This window comes from Balaenoptera physalus (assembly GCF_965194825.1).
Source record: "Balaenoptera physalus genome assembly, chromosome: 21".
Classification (NCBI taxonomy): Eukaryota; Metazoa; Chordata; class Mammalia; order Artiodactyla; family Balaenopteridae; genus Balaenoptera; species Balaenoptera physalus.
In genome coordinates this window covers 26,953,375-26,973,766 of record NC_138902.1, presented here as the reverse complement: position 1 = coordinate 26,973,766, position 20,392 = coordinate 26,953,375, and the positions used below count along the sequence as shown (strand labels likewise).

General features: G+C 37.7%; 1 protein-coding gene across 2 annotated transcripts in view; it reads right to left on the bottom strand.

Moving 5' to 3' along the window:
- ZDHHC2 (zDHHC palmitoyltransferase 2) overlaps positions 1 to 20,392 on the bottom strand; it is a 68,285-nt gene that overhangs the window by 25,141 nt on the left and 22,752 nt on the right. For both annotated transcript variants that reach the window (XM_082444529.1, XM_082444530.1), the window contains exons 2-4: positions 14,741 to 14,767; positions 13,533 to 13,627; positions 3,112 to 3,232 (exon numbers count right to left, since the gene is read on the bottom strand). In XM_082444529.1, coding sequence (XP_082300655.1) covers positions 3,112 to 3,232; positions 13,533 to 13,627; positions 14,741 to 14,767 — 243 coding nt within the window. The remainder of the gene's footprint in view (positions 1 to 3,111; positions 3,233 to 13,532; positions 13,628 to 14,740; positions 14,768 to 20,392) is intronic.

The window sequence follows — 20,392 nt, the reverse complement described above, 5'->3', positions numbered from 1 at the left end:
ATACTTGCAACAAGCAGTTACCAAGATTATATTAGCTAATACTATAATCTCTAAAAAAACAGAAATGGTTGCTATAAACTAAGAATAAAATGAGGTTTATTTTTAAGAACACAAGGCCTAGATGGAGTTGTTTTCAATATTGAAATAATTCCTTAATCATCCCCTTATAACTTTCTTTTTCAGAAATTCCAGAGATGGATGGCATGGCCTGCTCATCTCCTGAATGAAGAAGCCTCACAGGTACATCCCAAGTCAAGCTCTAAGGTATCACTTGCTCATGCGAAGTATCAAAGTGTGAGGCAGTGTTTTCCAGAAGGAATATAATGTGAGCCACGTGAGTACTTTTAAATTCTCTGGGAGCTACGTTAAAAGAAGTAAAAAGAAACAGGGGAAATTAATTTTAATGATATATTTTATTTCACCTAATATATCCAAAATATTATTTCAACATATAATTAATATAAAATATTAGTGACATATTGTACTTTTTTTTATACCAAGCCTTTGAAACCTGTTATGTGTTTTACACTTACGGTCACATTTTAAGTTGTCAGTAATCACAACTTAAAGACTAGTGGTTACCATAATGGGCAGCAGGGGTCTAAAGTCACAGAATTTCCAGGTGAGTTTTGGTGGGCAATGCTAGATTCTCTCCAAGTGGCGATTATCTCTAAAGTACACTGGGGTAAAAAAACCTTTCAAATTAAAGTGGCCACTAACTCACAAGAAATCAAAACAACGTAGAAAAAGGTTTTGTTTACAGTCTTTCAGAAACAGAAATTTAGTCTTATAATAAAAAAACACTCCATGTGCCATATTATATTCAACTAAAATCACCCCACTGGAATTTTAATTGAGCCATCTAATTATCATTTAAAAAGTCTTAACAGTGGAGGGGGCATTTTATTTTAACTGTCTTGCTCGAATTTTTTGAGAATTTATTCATGTATTATGTGATTTTAAACTTTTTTGGTACATGTTGAAAAGGAAGCATTACCAACATCTGTGTGCAAAATGATAAACTAATTACCTCACTTCTAATGGTTACCTTCCGTGTCAAAAAATCTACAAATCTTTTTTTGTAGGAAAGGATCGATAGTAAGGGAGAGCTAAAAAAAGCAAATAGTCCTCATTAATAAAAATAAAAATAAATAATAATATGATAGAGTTTGGAGAACCCTGTAAGAAAGCAGGAGATGGTCGGATCAGGAGAAAGCACAGGACAAACAGAAGTGAGATGAGGAGTCTTAGTACCCGCCTCACTACACCCTACACCCAATTCCGTACACGGTTGAATTTGTTCTCTGTGTACAGCAGTCAGTGTACAGGCAGCTAGTATTTTTCTCTTTTAGGTTTGGAGGAAGGACTGTGGATTTAGAATGAATGGGAAAACCCCAAATTATATTGCCATCTACTTTCTTCAATTCTCTTAAGACGTATAAAGTGTGTGAACATCAACTGCGCCTTTCATTGCTTTAGTCCGCGGCCTTTCGCAGGGTGAAGAAGGAAGTTATCCAAACAACCCAAGGGTCTTGGCTGGGGATGGGGTGAGAAGGATCCCACTCACATTCCTGCCTTGGGGGTACTGTTGCTGCTCCACTGGACGTCCTTTCTGCATCATGACTACCTTTACGTTCCACATATTCCAGAAGGAGATCAATCACACCAGCATTATAATCTATTACACTTTCTGTAATTTGAGTCAGTGACTCTAGTCAGTTAATACTGATTTTAGCATGCATCCAGAATTTTTGCACTAAAAACAGAAAGACTGTATCAGGAAGTTCAGATTCTGTTCCAGACTGTCACAAATTTTGAGAATCATAAGTTCATCCCAGGAGATAGGCATACAATACAAGAGATGACAGCCTTACCAGTACATAACCCACACAAGGAGATAACTTAAAAATCCAAAGGGTAGTTGTTATTAATGAATAGTAATACTTTATCCTGGTATGACTTATACTTCCCTCCTTGGTCTTACTGTGGTGTAGCAAGGGGTCTAGTAGAAAAAGCACTGCACTAGGAATGAGGAGACTAGATTTTTGCACCTGATACTGTCACTGCCATTAACTAGTTTTGGTAACTTGTGTAGTAACTTATTTTTAGGGGGCTTAAATCTCCTCAATATTAGTTTAGGCTTATACAGGGTAAATATATGTAAACATACATAAGCACATCACTCTCTTTATGGGATAGAACCAGTGGCATCATATTAAATCAGGGAACGACCACTTGCTCATTGAGAAACAGTAAAAACAACAGGAAAAAATCGTGTGTGAAGCTTAGCGTTATATTCAATTATGACTCTGAGTTAGAAACAAATATAAATAATATAAAAATATTAACGAGGTATTTTACAGTCCTTTTTTTCATACCAAGTCTTGGAAACTAGTTGTGTGTTTTACACTTAAAGCACATCTCAATTTGGACTAGCCACGTCTTAAGTGCTCAACAACCACATGGGGCTAGTGGCCACTGAAAGGGACAGGATACATCTGAAGTCACAGAGTTTCTTTCTGGGTGAGCCTTTGTGGGCAAGTACCGGTAGTCCATGTGTGTCAGTTTTTAAGACAATTCTTTAATTAGATAGCTGTTAAATTACCTTAAAAATCTTAGTCCAAGTAAATGAGATTTATTGAGTTGCTTTTGTAAAATAAATAAATAAATAAATAAATTTTAAAGATAAAGAAATTTTATCAATACCCAAATTAAGTTTTGTATAATTTACATACTAAGTTTTAAATTTATGTAGAATTATCAATGTTATGTTCATTACAGATACTGCTCTTTTGAATTAAATAAGAATAGGAATTAAAACTTTAAAAATGAACGCAACTACAAATCAAGTTTCAGCAGTTCTAACATCTTCACTGAGTCACAGCTAGGAAGGCAGAATAGAAGTCAAGTCAGTTCTGACTTGGTTGAGATCTCTGTGCCACAGCGTTACTCATCTTTCCATTCTGTCTTATGGGACTGTACAGGAGAGATTTAATAATAATCCAAGCTGAAGCACAATGTGTTTCAATGAGTGTGTGACAGTTTCAAGTATAGATATGCTTTCTAACCATCACCACAACCCACCCTGCCAAAGCACTCGTTATCCTCTACCTCCAGACATGGTCCTGGTGTAGATGGGAAGGTCTCTGGCTGCTCGCCTAAGAACTTCCTGATGGGCTTCTCCTCTTGGCTCTCTCTCTAGCAATTCTTTTTCTGCATAAGAGAGATGGAACTGTGGAAGAAGTTTAAATTTTAATCAGTGTTCTCAAAGAAATGATAACATATTTATCTACTATACCCACAAAGAGGTATTTATAAAATATTAACAGTATATAGCATATAAATTCAGAGAGGTAATAGATTTGAAATCTGGGCAAGTCTGTTAATCTCATGGACCATTAGTTTATAAATCTAAAAAAAGGGAAGAATAATAATAATACCTACTTCCTCAGATGTTTGTGAAGCTCAAGAGAAATAAAGTATGTAAAAGTGCCTTATAAACTGTAGAGTTCTATCCAAATATTAGTTACATTAATAGATGAAATGGCAAAATAAACAAATTTGGTTCAATGGATGCATTTTTCAATTGGTTATAATTAAAAACAAAAATAGAAACAAATACATCAAGCATGCATTCTCATTTAAGTGAGTTTTAACTTAGGGATAATCATTACGTGAATTTCTCTAGCACTCAGAAGAACTAGTCATTGACTTTACTTCTTATACTGCCAATTGGGCCCAACCAATTTAAAAAAATACTTATTTGAGAAAAATGAAAATTTGTTTGGGCTCCAACTTGATAATCACAAAAAAAATGGTTTTAAAAGTCTATTTGAACTCCTATAAATGTACTCCAGGAGACATGTACAAGGGTATTCACAGCACCATTGTTTAAAATGTAGAAAACTAAACACAACCCAAATGTCCATTGAAAGGGGAATAGATAAATAAATTGGAGTATGATCTATCCAAATAACTGAATCCTATATGGCACTTAACATTTAATGAACTACAGCTGTGTACAACCAAGACTCTCAACCTACTGATGAACAGATATATAAAATAAACTACTATATATTATTATGGTTAGGGATATGTATATATGATAAAATTATTTTAAAAAACAAGGAAATGATTAACACAAAACTCAGGATAGCTGTTACTTCTTGAGAAATGCAGGGAAATACAAAATAGAAGTACACAGAAGATACTTCAAATATAAATAATGCTTCTATTTGGTTGGGTGATCGTTTAGGTGTTTTCATTTTATTATTCTTTAAACTGTGCCTTATATATGGTTTTTGAATGTAAGACATATTTTACAATTTTTAAAAAGTTTTTAAAAAGTGATTTAAGTGTGTCAATGAAGGAAAGAAAGACAATCTGATGAAAATGAGGTCATGATATTTGAACCTAAATCATTATCTTCAGAGAAATAAAAATTAAAAATCTTTGTTTAGAGGTTGATAATTCTACTGAGGTTATTTTAAAATTAGAAACAAATCTTCAGGGCTTCCCTGATGGCGCAGTGGTTAAGAATCCACTTGCCAATGCAGGGGACACGGGTTCAAGCCCTGGTCCGGGAAGATCCCACATGCCGCGGAGCAACTAAGCCTGTGCACCACAACTACTGAGCCTGCACTCTAGAGCCCGCAAGCCACAACTACTGAGCCCAAGTGCCACAACTACTGAAGCCCACGTGCCTAGAGCCCGTGCTCCGCAACAAGAGAAGCCACCACAATGAGAAGCCCGCGCACTGCAAAGAAGAGTAGCCCCCGCTCACCACAACTAGAGAAAGCCCACGCGCAGCAACGAAGACCCAACACAGCCAAAAATAAAAACAAATAAATAACTTAAAAAAAAAAAAGAAACAAATCTTCAGCTTCCAAATGTAAATAATTTTAAGGTACCATAATATTCACAAATGCATGATTTTTAATATAGTTGTAAAATTTCAGACTCATTAAGGTAAAGAAAATAAAAATAAGTTTTCTCTAAGTAGAAATTTATGTAGTATGAATTATTCTAAATTAGTATATGAAATTTACTTACATTAAATTAGCAGGTATGTTACTGTTAGGCCCCTTAAGAGTTTGTGAAAGATATTTGAAAAAAAGTATTCTCCACATTAAATATTCCTCCTGCAAGATGCTCACAGCATTTGCTTACTATTAATTAATTTCATAGTGTTTCAAATTATACTTTAACCAATCCTTTTTCAAATGAATACGAATAACAAATAAATGAAGGCCACATTTATAAAGCCTTGGTGTATTCGTTCTATCAGATGCTCTTCATTTGCTTGCTACCTTAAATCTCAGTTTATAAAACGAAATATATTTACACAATTTTCCAGATTGCATGACTATATAAATGAGGGCAGTGAGTGGCAGTGAGCAGTGTTGAGTCTCAAACCCAGAAAAAAAGGACCTTGCAGCCTAATTCTAGAGGCTGGGGCAGGAATAGCAGCAGATTAAATACCTTAGAGTCAAAGAAAGTTTGGGAACCACATTTCCAACAGGTGGAAAACTATCTCTCAATTGGATCATGGATTCCTAGAATCTATTGCATTGTTTTCAGAGTTACTCTGAAAAAGAAGTTCACTAGGAAGCAGAGGCAATGAGAATGCTGTCACCATTCAGATCTTACTAACAGAATTAAAGACCCAACAAAGAAAAATTCAAATTGTTTATTGACCCATCATATGCAATCATATTGGTTTATCAGAGGATTTGCCAGATTTTCTTTCTTACTTAAAAATTCTAGGTTGGGCACCATGCACCTGTTGATGACACTACTTTAAAATTTGAAACATGCTATTTAAAAAAAAGAAAACACTGACAAACAGGTAAGTGTACTGATGGTCTTTATAGAACTGTGTATCTTGTTTGGAAATATATGAGTGGTGGTAGAAAATGTATAACATCAAATGATGCTGTAATTCCGTAATAGTCAAGAAAAGGTAGGGTCGATCTGGTGAAAGTATCTATTAACTTTGTACATGTTGATTCCTCTGCCTAGAACATTATTCCTCACACTTTCTGGATGGCTCCTTCTCATTTTGCAGGTTTCAGCTGAAATGTCATCTTCTCAAAGAACTTCCACGATTCCCTTACTAGGGTAGGGACCCTGATAATTCTGTCCCTTCCCCCTGCCATACTCTCCATCAGGTCCATGTGTGATTTCTTTGTGTTACACACCATAATTTGAAATTATTTTGTTGGTTCATTTGTCCTTTGTCTATCTCTTCCACAAGCATGTAACCCCACAAGGGGATCAAGCTTAGCACAGAGTAAGCCCTCTGCTAGAACTGTGGAATGGACAAAGGAACAAGTACCAGGAAGCCTAAGTCAGAGCACTGAATATCAAAGCAAAAGTTATTTTGTATCCTAGTCTCTAACTTTCCATTGTCAGAACCATAAGTCCCATAATTCAGGCAGATATATCTCCCTTGCCCATTTCTAAAAGTAATTTAAAACCTAGCATTGAAAATTAGTTTCGTAAAAGACTTAATACTAAAAAGGAATAAAACCATCGACATTTTATTACATTTTCTACAGAGTTCTGGATCCTTCTAACTTTAGAGGTAAATTCTAGTGAGTGATGGAAATGAAGAGTCCTTAGTATGTTTAATACTTTTATAAATAAATAAACATAACACACTGCAACCATCAGGTCCTAAAAACCAAATACATGTTGGTGGAATTGTTATTTATGTAAGATGGATGTCAAAATATCTAGTTCTATCTTGGAATGCACCAAATATGCAGTCCCCTCCCCCTCAGAACACTTTTATGTACAAACGCACATCACAGATCTGAGGAAAGATGACATCTGCAGAGAGCTGAAGGAATGAGAGATCTCCTGGGGTGAAAAAGATAATATACCTGACCTCCGATCTTCCAGATTGCAGCGGTCCTTTGGTCAGTAATGCAAGCTGTTTTGTTTTTGTTTAAACAGTTTTATCAATTTTGATTTATAGAAAAATTGAGAAAATGGTACAAGGTTCCCATATATCCTCTCATCAACTTGCTGATATTCCTAACATCATATATTAGCATGGTACATTTAGGACAATTAATGTATCAATATGGATACATTGTTATTAACCAAAGTCCACAGTTTATTCAGATTTCCTTAGTTTTCACTGAATATCTTCTTTTCTGTTCCAGGGTCCCATCTAGGAGACCACAGTATATTTATTTTTCATGTTTCCTTAAGTCACTCTTGGCTGAGACAATTTTTCAGATTTTCCTTGTTTTTGTTGAGTTTGACAATTCTGAGTAGTACTGATTAGGTATTCTGTAAGATGCTGCTCTACTGGAAATTTTCTGATGTTTATCTCATGATTAGACTGGGGTTACGGGTTTTGGGGAGGAAGACCACAGAGGCAAAGTGCCGTTCTCACCACGTCATATCAAGGGAACATACTATCAGTGTGACTTAGCACTGTTGATGTTGACTTTAATCACCTGGTTGAGGGAGTGTTTTTCAGGTTTCTCCACTGTAAAGTGACTCGTTATTTCCCTGTCTTCACCCTGTACTCTTTGAAAAGAAGTCACCACATGCAGCCCACATTTAAGGAGTGGAGATTTATTCTTCCCCTCCTTGAGGGCAGAGTATGTACATAAATTATTCGGAATTCTTCTGTAAAAGAGATTTCTCTTTTCTCCCCATTTATTTATTCATTCAATCATTTCTTTATATCGGTAGACTCAAAGATATTTATTTTATACTCTGAGTTATAAATGAACACTATTTTATTTATTTTCCTGCTGAAATTGTTCCGGCTTTGGTCACTGGGACATTTTCAACTGGATCCTATGTCCCTTTGATATACCACCATCAATGTATTTTATTTTATTTTTTGGAGTACCTTTTACTTTTTGGCATAATACGCTCCAGGCTCATTTTCAAAATATCCTGCCCTAGTTCTAGAATCAGCCATTTCTCCAAGGAGCTCTTCTTCCTTTCCTTAGAGAATGATATTAGAAACCAACATCTGGGATCAAACACAGTTTTCAGATTAAAGGAGAGTATAATTTTAAAAGGGTGCACAAATTAAGAAAAAAACCAGAATCCAATAATAAACAGAAAACTCAAAGAACTGTATTTCCTTTTTTGCTAGTTGTTTTTGACTTAGGACAAAAATTAAAATATAACCTCACTAGTACCTAAAATTCCAAATTAAAACGTAGAACTTGGGCTTCCCTGGTGGCGCAGTGGTTGAGAATCTACCTGCCAATGCAGGGGACACGGGTTCGAGCCCTGGTCTGGGAAGATCCCACATGCCGCGGAGCGACTAGGCCCGTGAGCCACAATTGCTGAGCCTGCGCGTCTGGAGCCTGTGCTCCGCAACAAGAGAGGCCGCGATAGTGAGAGGCCCGCGCACCGCGATGAAGAGTGGCCCCCGCTTGCCGCAACTAGAGAAAGCCCTCGCACAGAAACGAAGACCCAACACAGCCATAAATAAATAAATAAATAAATAAATAAATAAAAAACAAAAAAAAAAACGTAGAACTTTTTTTGCCTATTAAATTCACAACAGTTTTCTTAAGAACAGCATGCAGTGCCAAGGTTCTGATAAAAACTGGTGGCTTTGGAAATTGCTGTAATTATTCTGGGAGACAATTTGGCAAGTGACTTAAATTTCCTTCGTCTAGTAATTCTACTTCTGAGAATTTATATTAAGAAAAATAACCCAAAATATGGGTAAAGCTCTATGAACAAACACTTTAACAACGCTGTTTATAACATGAAAAGTTGGGATCAGACTAAAAATGCAGTATTTCAGTGAGAATATCATGTTGTTATTAAAAATGACAATAAACCAAGGAAGAACTATTACAGGAAAAAAACTGGAATATGTGTCCTCTGAATACCACTAGGAAAAATAACCAGAAAGAAATTCAGAATGTAAACTGGCTGAATTAGTGTGGTGGGATTTTTTTTTTCTTTTTCTTTCTGCCTACTCTTCATTTTCAAAATATAATTTCGTATGGTTATATTACTTTAATATCGGGAGAAAATGTTATGAATTGAAAAATTATATTCTCTGAACAGTGACAAGAAAATATTTACATTATTTTCTTATATTATCTCTTCTCCTACTTTTTTAGTCCCATTTTCCAAAGATTTTTAGCACTTGAGAGCACTTTATTGTCAGTTGGAAGTCCAAGATCCTCATTTTACAAGTGAGGGGTCTCTGGATGCAAATCAATTAGAAGATTAAGCCCAAGATCTTGCATTTTATTAATGGAATAACCCAAGATTCTTAACCAGCAAGCAAGGGCTCTTTCTTTCATGACACTGGTCTCCAAACTCTTTTGATAATGTACCCCTACCAGTAAAAAATAATTTGAGACTGCACTGCCAATATATGCATATTTACTTATTTATAGATGTGCTATTAGCTAATATAGTATGTATCTTATATAAGAATCTTTAAAAAAGGAGAAACATAAAAGAACAGCATATAAATAGAAGTTTGGCTATTTTTTTCCTCCATGCGCCAACTGATGTCCTGGCACACATCCCCTCCACAGCCCCCACGTGGGGTCCACTCTTCATGCTAGAGCGTGGTGCAGGGACACGAGTGCAGTCTCCATGGTCAAAAGGACTTTGCTTTGAATGTTATTAGCTCTGCCACATACTAGCGCTTGATGCCTTAGGATAATTAGTTCATGTTCAAGCCTGTTGCTCCATCTGTGAAATGGTAATAAATAATATCCATCTCCTACAGTAGTATGAATCGAATAAGGTATATGTCTTCTGTACAAAAGTCATCCAACAAGGCCTGGTACAAAACTGTAAATTCACTGTCATCAACCTCCACTACTCCCTCAATTCTGCGTTTTTTATCATTTCATTTTTCCTCTCTCTCCAGCTGCTATTTCAAACCTTCTCTGCTCTTCCAAACCTCAGTCAACCTACTTCCCCCATTATTCTTAGTTGTTGATCTCACATATAATTTTAGGGAGAAATCAGAAGTCACTTCAACTTTCTGCCAAAGCTATAAACACAAACCTGTCTCTATACACGTAACTCCTCAACTTTCAGTCATTTAACAAATATTTATTGAGTACCTTTTAAGGGTCAGACACCAGGTACTGGTGATGGATTAGTGAATAAACAGATAAAGTTCATGCTGTTGTAGAGCTTATATTCTAGGGATGGTATAAAAAATGACTATGGGATGAATTACAGAATGATATGCCATGGAGAAAAACACAGCAAGGTAAGGTTTAGAAGGAAAGCAGGGATGGGGTTTTGCTATTTTGGAGGAAGTGGTCATGGAACGCCTGAAAGGTACTCTTGGGCAGAGACACAGAGAGAGCAAGAAAAGGAAGGGCGTGGCCATGCCTTTAGCTGTGAGAAGAGTGTTCCAGATCAAGGGGTAATAGCCGCTCTCAAGGCTCCTGAAGGAGACACACGCTTAGTGTGCTGGCAGAACAGCAAGGAAACTGATGCGACTAAGACAGCATTACAGAGGGTCAGAGAAGTGGTGTGAGGCCAGGCCATGCGCAGCCTTTTAGGTTACAGCAGAGAATTAGGGTTTTACTCTGAGTGAGCTCAGATATGACAGCAAAGTTCTGAGCAGAGGAATAGTATGAACTGTCTTGTGTTTTGAAAGCATCACTCTGGTACTGTGCTGAAAATATACAGAAGAGGGCAAACACAAAAGCAAGGAAACGTGCTGACAGGGTACTGGACATATACCAGCAGGGATGCTGGTGGCCTGGACCGCGCTGGGAGCAGGGAGGGGCGTGAGCTAACACGTGGGTGCTCTGAGGGTATGGCCTACAGAATTTGCTGACTGACTGGGTGTGGCGTCTGAGAGAAAACGAGTAGCCAAGGGTGACTCCAAGATTTTGACCTGAACAACCGGAAGGATGGAATCGCCATCATTGAGATGGGAAAAATGTAGGAATAGAAGGATTTGGGGACCAAGTAGAAAATCAGAAGTTTATTTTCAGGTACTTGGAATTTGAATTTGAAATTCCTATTAGATGCCAAATCGGAAGCTGGAAAGGAGTCTGGAGTTTAGGAGGGAGGATCAGGCTAGTGATTAATTTGAAAGCGATGAGACGGTATATAAAGTCATAATGTAGATAAATAAGAGAAGAGGTCCAGAGACTGAACTCTGGGATAATCCAATGCTTTAGAGGTTCAGGAGATAATGAGGAACCAGCAGAGGAGACCAAGAAGGAGCTGCCACTATAGATAAAAATAAAATTATTTTAATGAGAAAGGAGTTAAGAACATTCTAGAAAGAAAATTATGGCATGGTGTACACAGGAAACCATGTACATAAGAACTACTAGAGTACAAAGTGAGGAGTCAGAAATTTGGACAAGAGTCATCGTTGCCAAACTAGGGAGACTGGCCTTCACCCTGTGGGATGGGCAGAGTCACTGAATAGACACAAGCAGCAGAGTGAAGGATGGATTTTTGCAGAATTCTCCGAAGGGAATGCAGGCAAGATTGTCAAGGGTGACACCACAGAGAAGACTGCAATGTCTCAGATGACAGAGATGACCAAGACTCTGAATTAGGGCAGTGATGGAAAATAAAGAGAAAGGGGCTGGAAATGAAAAAGAAAAACTAGGAAGTGCAAACATTTCCAGGATTTGGATGCTGGGGGAGGCGCAAGGATGCCAAGCTTCTGGCTCGAATGACAAAGTGGTTGGCAGTGGCATTAACCCGTAGAAGAAACAGATGAGTCACGGTTTGGGGAAGGAGAGGGTGGTGGCTTCAGTCTCACATGTGTTGTGTTTGCGGTGTCAGTGCAGTGATCAAGGAGCTATGTTTGGCAGGGAGATAATATAAATTTGAAATTCGTGGGAGAGGTCAGGCTAGAAACAGATCTGGGACATGTCAACACAGAGGTCACAGGCAAACCACCAGAGTGGATGAGATGACCTATGATAAAAGTCAGCAATTTCCTTCAAACCTACAACTAAGGACAGGATGAGGGTAAGAAGGATAGGAAAGAAGAGAACATGGTAGGAGGGAGGAAAAAGAGGTAGGAAAAAAAGTAAGTAGAGAGAGGAAGAAGAAAGGCTATATCTAATGCATTCTAGGCCAAGCGTGCCATTAATACTGTGCAAATACCTGTGGTTTTGTTTTTAATATCCTTTCCCAGTTCATACAGCATATTTACTGGCCTTTTTGACCACAGCTGCATTTCAAACAGATTATTTCAGGAAACAATTCTAAGTGATGCCTAGACTTCTTTTTTTTAACGTTAGCCTACTAAAACTACATTATTATTACTGGAGCAGAGTATATTTCTATTCAACAACCATATACTAGACTAAGTGCCAAGGGTACAAAAATGAGTAAATCACAGTTTCTCTGCTTCAAGGACATTTAACCAGGATTAAACACCCAGAAACAAAAAGTTCGCCAGAATGATCTTTTTAAGATGCATATTTGAATATATAACTCTATTTAAAAAACCTTCTGTAGCTGAAACTGCTAGTTGTCCCCCAACATCTACTCCTTCTAACGTGGTTAACATGGCCATTGAGAATAAACACTAAATTTCCAGTCTTCTGTGCAATTAAATGTGGCCATAAAACTAAGTTCTAAATGTAAGTGGAAATGGCATCAGCAACTTCCAGAAAGTCCTTAAAGAGAAGGACATTTACTTCTACTCTTCTTTTCTACTTTCTCTGGCCTGCCGTCTGGAATGTAGACATGATGGCTGGAAATGAAGCAGCCATTTTAGGCCAAGAGGTAATGTTGGGAATGGAGGCTATACATGTCAGAGCAACAGGGTAGGAGCCTGGGTACCTGACAGCTGTAGACTAGCTACACTTTGAAAGTAGAGAAGATTGGGCTTCCCTGGTGGCGCAGTGGTTAAGAATCCACCTGCCAATGCAGGGGACACGGGTTCGAGCCCTGGTCCAGGAAGATCCCACATGCCGTGGAGCAACTAAGCCCGTGTGCCACAACTACTGAACCCGTGTGCCACAACTACTGAAGCCCGCACGCCTAGAGCCTGTGCTCCACAACAAGAGAAGCCACCGCAGTGAGACGCCCATGCACGGCCCCCACTCGCCGCAACTAGAGAAAGCCCGCACGCAGCAATGAAGACCCAATGCAGCCAAAAATAAAGTAATTAATTAATTAAAAAAAAAAAGAAAGAGAAGATTAGTTAAGTCGTTAATGTGCTGTTGTTGTTTCTGGTGGCTGACAGCCAACTAATGCTCCATTAGTATGACAATTATAATAGAAATGTGTCTACCTTCAGCTCTATCTTTTTATCTATCTATCCATCCATCCATCCTTGTGTCTGACTCTAAAGTAGAAATGGAACATATAACATATTTAATATTGTAAGTATAATACTCATCCAGTGCAAAAATAATATTTATCAAGTGAAAATTCAAGTATTTAATTAACACATTAATATAAAAAATCACTAAGTTTGCAACATTAATAAAAAGACATAAAACTCATTCTTCAGACATCAGTATTACAGACTTCCATCTTTAGGACATAACTATACTAATATTTTAACTTACTTCTTTTGAAGGATTCATTGGTAACGTAAAGATAGTTTTCCAATACGACCAGACAAACATTGCAAAAAGTAGATGATAAGCAATCAGGCACACAACTAAAATGAGAGAAACAAAATTATCACTTTAATATGCAAATACATACTAAAATCATGGTATTCACAAAAGATGTGCTTGTTCTAAAATAACCAAATAATTTAATTATTTAATTACTTACTATCCCATGATTAGAACCCTCCCATCTGTAGACAAGCCCATCTATCGGCAAAATGGCTACGGGGACCTCTCCTAAGTTGTAAAAATAAGGCAGTTATGCCTGCAACTTTAAATCATAAACAAAGTGTTAAACGAATGTTAAAACATTCAGGCTGTAAGAACTTTTGCTTCACTAACAAAGAATAGCAAAAGCAGTTCCTGCTTGAGCTGTTTGCCTATTTTGCTCAGCTCGAGTCAAATCTGGTGGTCCTGTTTCAAGGACAGTAGTTTTAAAGAGAGATCTTCTGAACAAAGAGAGATTTCCTCCAAGAAGAGTTCAAGTTTCTTACTGATCACATAGGACAACTGTTAACAAAAACATTCTGAATATTTTTTTTAAGGTAGTGTACATAAACACACTTTGTATGGTATTTTAGTCTTGAAGTCCTATGCAAAGCTGAAATATTAATTTTGTATACAGTGATAATGATTAATTCTGGATAATACATTAATATATAACTTACTTGTGTAAGATACAGTTGAATAAAATATGCTAATTTAATTTAAAATATAGCATGTTTGGTATTTTTAAACCTTAACAGCCATTTTAGCTTTTTAAAAGAAGCTGATATTCCTATTATAGAACCATTAAAACATTCAGTTACCTCACAGGCACTTAAATCAGTGTGAGATGACTAGACCCAATGATATTTTTCATGAATTATATAGGTGACTCAGGCATGGGGTCAGACTCTGAGTTGAAACAGGAGATTGTTGACATTCCTGTATCTTGAAGCCATAAGAACCTTGGCATAGTGACTGCCACTTCAGGGTCAAGTTCTCTGCCAAGCGTCTGAGAGAATTCAGTCTGGGGACTGACAGAATGAGACGCCTTTAACCGATCCTGACTCCAACATTCTCCAAGTATGACTTACTCCAACCAAATCTAAATGAATGCTATTCGTTTTTTCCAACTATTTTTAAAATTTTAGACTGAAGGCAGTGATATATCTTACCTTGTTCTCCAATATTTTCCATGGACACTATAGAAATAAATAGAGAAAAGAGACAGGCAATAGGTTACAAGAAGCTTATGGAAAACAGAGGGCCTGACAGAGACAGAAGACGCTTGAGTAGGTTAATAATTTGGCTCCTTTTCAAACCAACATTCTTTAAATATTTGTTCAACGTTGTTTAGAGGAGGGACGAGCCCTGTGGCAGAGAGGTGGGGAGGGAAGGCGGGTGGCCGCCCTCAACCAGGCCCCCGCTGGCGTTCCAGCCCTGGCTCTCATGCAGAAAGCTAACCCCGCCAAGCGTGGCCCTGGCGGGTCTTACTCCTATATCGATCTGTTTCTCGGGTTTCCTTCCAACTACAGAGTTCGGATAAAAGCCCTCCAGCTCCTCACATTGCCAGAGACACTGATTGCTCTTTATAAGTTGGCAACCACTGAGTTAGCTTTCCAGAAGGAAAAAAATGTGTCCACGGCATACACTTCTCTTGCCGTATTTCTGAAAGGATGAATTCTTATGCCCGATGACTAACTGCTTCCTACTGTACAACAAGGGGCCCAGACCACGTGCCTGAGAAACTGCCATCCCTGAAGGGCTGCCGTAAATATCGCAAGGTGGCAGGTAGATTGAGGGCAGGGACCACAGAGCTCAAACAAGCTGGGACAAAAAGTCCCACTCGGGCAGTTTTCTTGCCTTCTGTATCGTCTCCTTGTTTTGCTTCCCATGTGGTCATCCTCCATTTGTACTAAAGTCTTTAGGAAGCTCTGGCCTATCTCAGTTGTAGCAAGGCAAGATTTGACTTTATTTATGTAGTTTTGTTCCTCCTTGGCTATTTAAAGGCGTACAGGATTCTGGCCCTTTGTCCTGGAGTATATTTTCATTGCCTTAAGAAGCACTGAAATCAGAGGGTAATGTTGTGAGAGATTTTTAAGATTACCTGATCCAACCAACCTCCTTCACAGGAGACCTACCGTTTAGCCATTTCTAGAGTGAGCAGGAGACACAGTTTTGGAGAGCAGCCCACTCCCTCACTGGATTGCTCTTAAGAATGATTGTACGGTGGCTTCCCTGGTGGTGTAGTGGTTGAGAATCTGTCTGCCAATGCAGGGGACACGGGTTCGAGCCCTGGTCTGGGAAGATCCCACATGCCGCGGAGCAACTAAGCCCGTGAGCCACAACTACTGAGCCTGCGCGTCTGGAGCCTGTGCTCCGCAACAAGAGAGGCCGCGATAGTGAGAGGCCCGCGCACCGCGATGAAGAGTGGCCCCCACTCGCCGCAACTAGAGAAAGCCCTCGCACAGAAACGAAGACCCAACACAGCCAAAAATAAATTAATTAATAAATAAATTAATTAAAAAAAAAAAAGAATGATTGTACGATCAGAGGGTGCCGAAATGAGCCTCTTGTGGCTTCTACCTATGGAATCTAGGCTTCCAATCTGTAGCAATAAACAGAAAATCTAAATGGCAGACCTTCATATGTTCTCTCTTAACCCAAAAAAGAGATGATTTCCAGATTTCTCACCAACCTTGATGTGGCTCCTTTAAATATTTCCTGGTCTCTCAATCTCCTTTTACGTTTCTGATCCCCAGGATGGGACAGGCAGACACAGATGATCTCTGACTTACAAACGGCCTGTTCCACAGGGCGCTTGTCGAGTCATATGCACTTTCTCACAGAATACGTGAAGAGGTTAACGTGAGGCCAGAGGAAGGACCAACCTGTCTTTTCTGTCTGACCTCCACCTCTCCCTTCACGCATTTCTCTCCAGGCTCTGACTTCCCTGTCTTCAAAGTGCCCTAAAATTGACTACAGTTCTTCCTTGGATCAACATTTCTGCTCCTTCAGCTAATCTAATGAAATGCAAAAGCACTTTTAATTCATTCGTGCATTTATATAGGAATGACCCTTAATGACCATTTCAGAGGTGCTGGTGTTTTAAAGAAAATGTATTTGCTAACCCATGACTCTAGCTGTCAGAACTGAAACAGTAAAACAAAATGACATTAAAAAAAAGAAAAAGTACAGTTAGTATGAGGTGAGAAGTTTTTTGCCCTGGACTATTATTATATTGACTGGATATGCATTCAAAGACATCTTTTAAAAAGCTATTTCCGCCCTTCACAGTTTGTTTTTCTCTTAATGTACTCCAAAATTCACAGATCTTCTTCTTTTTTTTTTTTCATTTAAACAAGTTACTCATGGATGCATGCTTATGGTAAATAATTCTGATAACATTTATAGAGTTAAATGTGAAAGTCCAAAAAGGCTTCAATTACACTCCCCAAAATTGTGAGCCTATCCAATTTCCTATGAATGTAAAATGTCTTTAATTTTTGTCAACATTTTAGGCCAAAATAAAAAGTCATTGTTTTAGTAGTCATTTCCCTGATTACTAGTGAACTTTAAAAAATTTTTATTAAAAAATAAAATGATTGGCTTTTCCTATCTCTTCTGATTAAATTACCACTTTCCCATTGGTCTACTTCTCTTTTACTTATTGAGAGCCTTTTATATAGTACTCTGGGAAGTAATCCCATATTTGTTACATATGTTCCAAATAAAGTTGTGTATAACTACTTTCAAATGACTTAATAGGGGCTTCCTTGGCGGTCCAGTGGTTAAGACTCCGCACTTCCAACACAGGGGGCGCAGGTTCGATCCCTGGTTGGGGAACTAAGATCTCACATGCCGCATGGCGCAGCAAAAAAAAGACAATAAATACTAGCAAAATCTTATGGTTTGTCCCTGATTAAACAGCAGTATCAAAACTTTCAAACTGACATATTTCACTAACAGATATATGGACTATACTTGGTTTTGCTTTATGATCTTGAGGAAATTAATGTTCTTTCAACCATGTTTACCTGTTTAGTAGGTCAATGGTTCACCTTGTAATTTTCAATTTAGTGGAAGAGTTGCCAATTTCAACATTTCCTTTCTCGGACAAAACCACATAGAATACAACGTTATTTTCTATTTTGTTCATAAATGACTGTTTAAGAAAAGGTTATAATTTAGCCACATATGTTTCCAATATATATGTATATAAAGATAATATATGGGAAATAGAGACTCATTTTTGGAAAAAATAGATGGTAAGTCAAATAGACGGTAAGTCAAATAGACGGTAAGTCAAATGTAATTTGACTATTTACATCAACATGAGAATTAAACAGCAATACTGATTATATTTATGACAGATCTTCCAAAAATCTACTGGGTTTTAATGTGAATTTTGAGTTTTATTCAGTATTATTTAATTTTATTATTTCACAGAATTTCAGTTTGGTCTATTTAAAAATTATGCTGATACTTATTCTCCAACTACACACATAAAGAAATTTCAAATCTTTTATAACCATCTTTAACATATTTTCTAAAAACGACTTTTGAGGTAATTTAATATAGTTATTTCTATTTTTATTAAAAGAAAATGGAGGCAGATGAGCTTTACTCCAAGTCACAATGAGTAGCACATTAGTTAATTCTATCTAAGAAATTCTTTTATTTTCAATTTTAAAGTTTTACGCATGTAACAAAAATATTATGACTTGGGCTCTGCTGGATCTTATTAAAATTTTAGTTCCTTATTAAAGAACAATAACTGGCATAGAGCATATGCCCCCATAAATGTTTACTGAATAAAAAAGACAAAAAGGGTTTCCCTGGTGGCGCAGTGGTTAAGAATCCGCCTGCCAATGCAGGGGACGCGGGTTCGAGCCCTGGTCCAGGAAGATCCCACATGCTGCAGAGCAACTAAGCCTGTGCGCCACAACTACTGAGCCTGCGCTCCAGAGCCCACGAGCCACAACTACTGAAGCCCGCGCGCCTAGAGCCCATGCCACCACAATGAGAAGCCTGCGCACCGCAACGAAGAGTAGTCCCTGCTCTCTGCAACTAGAGAAAAGTCCACACGTAGCAAAGAAGACCCAGTGCAGCCAAAAATAAATAAAACAAATAAATTTATTAAAAAAAAAAAGACAGAAGAAAACACCATTAATTTGAATCATAAAAGTGGAATCCCAAAGCACACCTATGTTAATTCTTTCTTCTGTTGACTTGAAAATTTCAAGAACAAAGTTATTTCTTCTACCTGTCATCTTAGCACACTGTAGAAACTCAACTAGTAATCTGCAAAACCAAGAGTAATCTTATCTGTACCACCTGCTAGCATACATCCCCAGAAGCGAAGACAATACCTCATTACACAAAGGAGACAGAGACGACCAAGTGTTTCATGATCCTCTAAAAATTAACAGCTTGAAGACGACACTGGCTTCAACTTGGCTTCAAGCAACTTTGAAAGAAGATAGAAAGGTTTTATACGTTTATAGGGTTTTTCCCTCCTAATTTTGGCTCTTCCTTAGTATTTTACTTTTTAATAGTTCAGTTTGTCAAAGTGAAGAAGAATCTTACTAAGCACAACCAAACTAAAGAGCAAAGGCTCTGGATAAAGACCGGCAAAGCTCCATCCTATCTCTGCCACTTGCTGGTTTACACAGTGATTCTACATATTCCATCACGAAGTGAGGGTAGTAATAACAACAGCAATATCATTAGAGCTGTTGTGGAATTAAAAGAGGTAATACATGTAATGTACCTAGCATAGTACCTGGCACACAGTAAGCTCCCCAAATAGACAAACAATTATAATACATGATATTTAATTTTGCAAACACTAACTGTAATAGATAACATATAGGAAAGGGGACTACAAATGAAGAAAAATTACAAAGAGACAAGTAGTATTTGTACAGACCTTTGAAAGACATCAATGCAAAATTCTGACTAAAAATAGACTTTACAAAGTGAAAAATAAAAGGTGAAAAATAACTTAGATCTCCATACCTTGCTTTTGTATATAGATGTGTCATTCCAGAAACGTGATAAAAATGGTGGTACTGATCCTTACACAGGGTAACGAGGAGACATAAAAACTTCATTCCTAATGCGGCAGTCAGCCCATGTGAGAACTTCACTTAAAAGTGAGAAGATCTATTTTGGATGAGACACAATCTGCCCAACTTAATGAATAAGAACAATGACTTTTTTTTTTTAAAGGCCTAAATCTTATATTCATTCCAAAAAAATTAGATGCAATTTACTCTTGGGAATAAGAGCACTGCTGTTATTACACTAAAATATTTACCCTTCATACATCTGGTGACCATCTAAATACATACAATAGTAACACCAGGGGTCACGATTTTAATTTTCATTTTAAAAACTTAACTGCCTAATTTTATCTTGGATTAGCCTAATTTCTTTCCAGTTCCAGAGACAACAATGATAATATGCTGCTTTAGAGATCTCTAACTTTCAATCTACCTGCAGGACTTAAAACTCCTCCCAGATTAAGTGCAGTACAACTAGGCAACAAGAACTCTGCCTTGTTGAAAGATCCTAAAGAACGGAAGTACTTTCTTGGCACTGGTGGTCTATTGGAAGAGAGAAAGTGGGAATGATAAATTATTACCAGTGTTTGCAAGAATGTTCCTTTTGCCAAGAGCAAAATGAAGGCCTTTAAGAATTACATCTTGCGGCTTCCCTGGTGGCACAGTGGTTGAGAGTCTGCCTGCCAATTCAGGGGACACAGGTTCGATCCCTGGTCTGGGAAGATCCCACATGCCACGGAGCAACTAGGCCCGTGAGCC